This window comes from Anoplophora glabripennis, unplaced genomic scaffold (genome assembly GCF_000390285.2).
Source record: "Anoplophora glabripennis isolate ALB-LARVAE unplaced genomic scaffold, Agla_2.0 scaffold1913, whole genome shotgun sequence".
Taxonomy (NCBI): Eukaryota; Metazoa; Arthropoda; class Insecta; order Coleoptera; family Cerambycidae; genus Anoplophora; species Anoplophora glabripennis.
In genome coordinates, this window is record NW_019417990.1 from 5,994 (window position 1) to 13,089 (window position 7,096).

Sequence of the window (7,096 nt, forward strand, 5' to 3'; positions counted from 1 at the left end):
TGGTGTTAGGCCACTTTACAGAAAAAATAGTACCATGAATCAATGTGAATACATTAACATATTGGAAAATGTCATGCAACCTTACGCATAAGAGAACGTATCAGTACTTTGGAAATTCCAGCATGATAACGATTTAAAGCATTCTGCTAGAAAGGTACTTACCTGGCTTCAGAATAACAACGTGGATGTTTTGGTATGGCCTTCTTGCAGTCCAGACCTTAACCCTATTGAAAATCTGTGGATGATAATAAAAAAGAAGTTCAACTCGAAAACTGTTCAAATTTTTTACTAATTTTTTGACGACATGAAGCGAGCATTGAACGATATTCCAGTAGAGACATGTAAGCGTTTAGTAGTCTCTGCTCAGCAAATGTTTGAAGGTAATTAAAGCAATTGGGTTTCCTACTAAGTATTAGCATTAAGATTTAGAAAAAATGTGTTTAATGTTAAGAATTTATAACTTTAAGAATCATGTTTCCAATAAGTTTGCCGTATAAAAATGTAGTTGTTTCAAATAAGATATAAGATAGTTTTTCAAAATGTACAGCTATGTACACTCTAATAATAGTAACATTGAAACAGTTTTTGAAATTTCTTCTATAAATTACTGTTTACTATTGTTTCCAATTAATTTGCCCTCACTGTATTTTATTTGTATTATACAGAGCGATATATATTTTTTGGCAATTAATGATCGATGATATCCACACCTCCCCCACTGGTAAATTTCTAAAGCTGGTAATTTTTTCATACCTACTGCTATACTAAATATGCACACCGAATTTGGTTAAATTATCTGAAGCTGTTTAGAAATTAAAAATTAAGAACTGATTTTTTTTTTAATTTTTGACACGCTGTAACTGGACAATGGCTGTCTTAAGACCCCACATTTATATAACAAAAAACCCTTATTTTTGGCCACAGAATACGCTCCTGGACCTCTATTTAAGAAACGCCGTGTTTAATATTGTTGTTGATTTTTGACATTTGCAATAAGCATATACAGGCTGTTATGAATTCGCTTCTCACTACGGGGATCTCGAAAACGGTAAGAGATACGAACTAGCTTAAATGGGGGCAAAGTTGCGTAATCACAGGACCAAAACCATGCCTCTAAAAATCAAGGTTAACATGATTAGTTTTCGAATTATTTGAAAAAAAATCCGAAATTTTGGACCTCTACTTAAGAAATATATGAAGAATCAAATATTACTTAAACAAGTTTTTGCAAAGAATGAATATAGAAGACTTTTTATAATGCCATATTATGCTAAATCGGCCTACAAATCTATAATATTTATAGTCCAATTAAATGTGCCTTTAAATCGCAATTTTGGTCAACTTACCTGAATTTTTATATAAGATAGTTTGAGGTATATAATAACAATAAGTGACAGTAATTTTTTTTCAATCCCGGCCAGGAGTGAAAAAAGATAAAATAAAGGGTTTTTTTAAGATAACTTAAATGGGTACGGAGCTAGAAAAAAATGTTTCGTATAAAAGTTGTACAACATAAAATTCTACATAATAATGGTCTATTGACTTTTTCTTGTACTATTAAAATTGACAGAGTTAGTGAGACTATAAGTTAAGGGATGATTTCAGAAATTTGAAAAATCATAAGCAGAAAAATGAATGAATTTTATAATTTTTTTTTCAATCTATTCTAAAAATGTAAACTACCTTTTCAGAAAAATAGATATATTTTTTCATTTTTAATAAAAATTTTATATCAATTTCACAAAGCGAACGTGATTTTTTATCTTTGTCGTAAAACAAAATTTCGAAAGCATCTTTTCATTATTTTAAATAATCAATCGAATGGAATTGTTTTAGTGTTAAATCATAAAAAAAATTGAAATTGTTATAACTTTTTAATTAAAAATTAAAAAATATATCTATTACTCTGAAAAGTTAGTAAGTAGTAATATTTTAACCCTAAAACTATATTTTAGAAATTACGTGGAAATAGAAACGACATTGTAAATTGATTTAACAACTGTAGACGGTTTACCAATTAAGTATTTAACAATGTAAGGAAGGCAGCCTTATGTGGTCGTAAGTGACCGCAATCCACAGATATAACAGTCGCTCACTTTCAATAAGAAATTGGTTTAACTGATGCGTATTCGTGCAAAATGATCCTCTTTTTGTGTTCATTGACGAACATATAATTGATATGAAATGACAAGCAACGCTGATTGCGGTTAGTATTTGGATTTGTGACTATCGACGGAAGGCCTGTATGTCGGTGTATTCACAGAAGCTATGCATATTTAGGCAAGATTTGCATAGAAATAAATAACATCCCTCAAAAAGAATGTGGAGGTTTGTTAAAATTTGCAGGTTGGGGGATGCTCATCTCCTGGCGACGGTGTTTAACCATAGAATACAAACAGGCCGACGCAAAATAACCAAAAAGGAAAAATACTTTATGTGTTGAATAGGAATTTTCCGAAAACGGCCCTGGAAATCGATATTCAAATATTCATTGACTATCACTGATGCATGTATTCTGCCATTCAGTGCTACATTATCTTTGAATTTTTAGTTTTAAAAAAAATCAAAAATCACGCTGAACATTCATAAAGTTTGACTCATTACTTTTTTAAGTGGTCATTTTATGCTTGCCTGGATTATCCCATTCTGACGTACGTTGCAGTACTTAGATGGAACACCCAATACATACCTACCGGCAGAATAATAAATTTTTAATACGATTTAAATTACATTCGTGTAGGATATACAGATTTAATTTATTTGTTCACGTTATATATATAGGTATATGTATGTAAGTGGAAATGGCGTCTATAAATGTGGGCGACCAGACGATAAAAGTACCTAAGATCGCTACATATAAGGAGTTCGATTAATAAAGAAACAACATTAATACAGCTACAGAACGGTTGTTCGCCAAAAAAGTATGAAGGTTATATGTAGGAGTTACGAAAAAATTTAAGAGCCCAACAGTTGAGATAACTGTATTAAATATACACTTCATACATCTAATTCTATCTGAAGTTATTTGTTCCTTACATATTTTAACTTAAACGAAGAGATTTACCAAATCTTGTTTTTTTTGCAGATAAATAAAATTCGCAAACAGTCAGTACTGCATTACTTACATACTTAGTTTGCTTTTAGAAAAACTATCTACTTTTGTTTTTAAAATAAACCGATTTATATCAAATCACGATGAGGATGCGGATGACGATAAGAATTTTGCATGTAAATTGTATTTCTCACTGTGTATTGTATAATTTATAGAAGAAATTTCAAAAACTCTTTNATATTATATATATAACGATGACGAGAACAAGGAGTATGTTGATGGTGATGGTGAGAGTGATGGTGACCGTGGCGATGACGGCGTCAAGATGACTATGACGTGACGATGGCGACAAGATGAGGATAAAGATGAGGATGACGATGACGATGATGATGGCGATGCGGATGAAGATGGCGATGACGATGACGATTACGAGGAGGATGTTGATGTTGATGGTAAGGGTGAGGATGATGGTGAAAACTACAGCATAAAGATGACGATGACGATGATAATGACAACGAGGATGAGGACGAGGACGACGACAATGGCGACGACGGTGACCACGGCGATGATGATGACGAGGACAATAACGGTCACGATGATGATGACGATGGCGATGTTAGTAAAATTAAAAAATATATTATAAATGTAACAGTTATTACCAAAGATAAGAAAAAACTGTTCTTTACATACAAATACATGTTTCTAAACAAGACTATCGAGGACCTCCAATGAGTTACAAGTATCTACATAATATAAAAAAGTAATATGTAATACATATTAGTAAAAAAGAAAAAAGAAAACAGAATATTGTATTATTAAGTAATATTTAAGAAGTAATAAATACTGTAATGAATATAAATTAAATAATATAAAATATCTTAAATACTAATTTTTAGTGTTTAGAAACAGCTGCTTATATGTAGCGTACATCACAGCTTTTTTTGATGTGTTATCCATGACTAATTATTTTTCGCATCTCTGTTCTTCTATGATTCATGTTGGTAGGTCTCACTTATACATGACGCGCGCACAGGTTTAAAGGAAAAAAGTGTTTCGTACCAGTCCGTCTTACTGATAGCCAGCCAGTTCATTTATTTGTGCCGCACCACAGTGGTGGGAAATCCGAAAAAGCTGGACAAAAGTCCAAAAAGGCTTGCATCATCACCAAAAGTGGGGACTTTATGTTTTTCAGGTCGCTAAAACCGAATTTGCAATCAAAAATCTCAAATTCAAGATGGCTGATACAAAATGGCCGATATATCACGTTAATTTATTGAATCTAAATGAAATTTCGAGTACCTCTGGTATTGAAGTCGCGTAAAACGCATGTAAGGTCGCAGTTTGAGGTTTTCGAGGTAATTAATTATTATTAATAAAGTGCGAAAGATAATTAACTGCGATATAAGGCATGTATTTGGGATGAATTCCACATTTCGAGCGAAACAATTTCTAAATACTATTGAAGCTTATTCTTGTTATAAAGCTTATTCTGATTATTTACCTAATTCTAATACACATGAGTCATTCGCATAGTCATCATCTGTCACATAACCGTCAGAGCATGAAAACATTAATCACCATAGCTTCGGTTGAAAAGCTTTTCTCATTTTCATCTATCTTGCACCTTTTTAAAAAATGTTGATCTAAAATTATGATTTGCGTTTCTAAATTCTCTTGGAATTTTCCTTTCAAAAATCGAAAAATATATTTTTTCGTGCACGTAATTTTACTGGTGCCTGATTCTGTCGCAAATGATAAATTATGAATTGAAAGAGCATAGATAATAAGTTCTTTTTTTTTTAAAGCAAGCTTTTAGTGACTTCATTTTATTTTCGTATTGTTCTCAGCAAACCCTTTCATTTGATACCCATATCATGGGGGTGCACAAAAAATAACTGGTCCGCCATCTTTGAGAGTCCGCCATATTGAATAGAATGAATTCACTTAGCTAACCATGCATTGTCATCCAAACTAAACGTGTATGCAAAATTTCAGCTCAATCGGTTAGGGAAACTGTTTTAAAATTCAGTTGCAAGATTTGACCCAAACTAACAATGCAAGTTAAATAAAAACTTGTAAAAATATGATAAATAGCAAACGAAAAAGGTGTAAGTTCATAAAAAAAGAACAAATTGAATTAGAAACGCTCGTTTGGAACGCGAAGAGACACTAAAACCTAAACCGGCCGTACATGGAGGCACAAAATATGAGTCAGAACCCGGATCCGGATAAATCCGGTAGATTTCTCTTTTGATATATGAAATTGACACTCTTGTTCGCATTTTTCAACTTTCAATAGTGTAGGATCTCTTGGGATCACAACTATTTCGGTAATTTACGATTGATGTGATCTGAAATCGATAGAAATTATAAGACGGTTTTGTTAAAACAATAAAAACATGCAACTTTCGAAAAATGAGGTTCTAGATGAGCAAATGTATTCTACTTATCTCCAGGAACACCCTCTCTATTGCACACAATGATTCGTACTCTAGTAAAAATTTGCACATATTTTCAATTCACCGCTTTTCGAAGGGTCAGTGGCAAGTGAAATATGCTAAAGTGTCACAGCATACTTCCGATAGTTGCTGTGGTCTATACACATGGGCCAGCTCTCTGTTACTTTAAAGAACTACGCAGTGACTCCTTCTCTAGAGTAATCTGAAATATTAACGCAAACCAACGACTTTGAAATTTCGACTTTTGTCCAGCTTCTTCGGAATTCGGACCACTGAGCGCACGTGCAGGTCCTATCTGTTTTTGTGTCTCCTTGTGCCTTGTGTAGTGTATTTATGCATAAGAAAATAATTTCCACGAATCTGAGATAAATCACATAGAAGGGAAATATTATATTAATTATCCATTTCAGAAGATGAGAAGGTATTTCATTAAAATTTTTCTGTTAGCCGCCCTTAACATGATAATACTAGCTCGTATACGATAGTACACGTTATTGAAATGCAAATTCCACCACAAGTGGAAGGCCTAGCTGGTCATATTGTAGTTGTTTTTAATAATTTTGATCGCGAACATTTGTTTGCAGAATATACGGTCGTTTTAACCGTGTTAGTAGGTCGTAGCCGCTTTGTTTTTTTGACCGTATTCCATGTGACACCGCTTAAATGGAAAATCTAGCTAGCCATATCGTAGTTGTTTCAACTACCTTGCCCACAAACTTTTTGTTTACCAAATATTTGGGGCAGTATACGGTCGTTTTTACCGTTTTAATAGGGCGTAGCCGCTTGTTTTTTTGCCAGCATTCCATACGACATGTAGAGAGTGGTTTTCACTTCGCTTAATTGGAAAGTCTGTAGCTAGCTATATAGTAGTTGTTTTAACTACTTTGCCCGCAAATATTTTGTTTGCCAAATATTTGGGGCAGTATACGGTCGTTTTGACCGTCTTAACAAGGCGCAGCCGCTTGTTTTTTTGCCCGCATTCCATATGACATGTAGAGAGTGGTTTTCACTTCGCTTAAATGGAAAGTCTATAGCTAGCTATATAGTAGTTGTTTTAACTACCTTGCCCGCAAACATTTTGTTTGCCAAATATTTGGGGCAGTGTACGGTCGTTTTGACCGTCTTAACAGGGCGTAGCCGCTTGGTTTTTTGCCAGCATTCTATGTGACATGTCGAAAGTGGTTTTCACTCCGCTTGAATGGAAAGTCTAGTTAGCTATATCGTAGTTGTCCTTTGCCCGCAAACTTTTTGTTTGCCAATTATTTGGGGCAGTATACGGTCATTTTGAGTGTCTTAATACGGCTTAGCCGTTTTGGCTTTTTTACCCACAGTCCATGGAACATCTAGAGAGTAGTTTTTCAATCCGATAAAATGGAACGTCCAGCTAACCAAATTGCAGATGTTTTAACTAGCTTGACCACTGACAATTTGTTTTCAGAATATTTTGGGGCACTATGTTATCGCCTTAATTCGACTAAATAGGGTGTAGTCTTATTGACTTTTTGCCTGCAATTCATGAAACATATAAAGTGTGGTTTTCACTTCTTTTACATGCAAAGTTTATCTAAGTATTTAGTAGTTATTT

At 33.6% G+C, this 7,096-nt stretch overlaps 1 protein-coding gene across 1 annotated transcript; it reads left to right on the top strand.

Moving 5' to 3' along the window:
• Positions 1-304: 304 nt before the first annotated feature.
• On the top strand, positions 305-3,784 carry LOC111692549 (phosphopantothenoylcysteine decarboxylase subunit VHS3-like). The gene is made up of 4 exons (XM_023456600.1): positions 305-380; positions 3,268-3,339; positions 3,406-3,491; positions 3,536-3,784. The coding sequence occupies exons 1-4, from the start codon at positions 305-307 to the stop codon at positions 3,782-3,784; spliced, it is 483 nt and encodes a 160-aa protein (XP_023312368.1).
• The last annotated feature ends 3,312 nt before the right edge of the window (positions 3,785-7,096 follow it).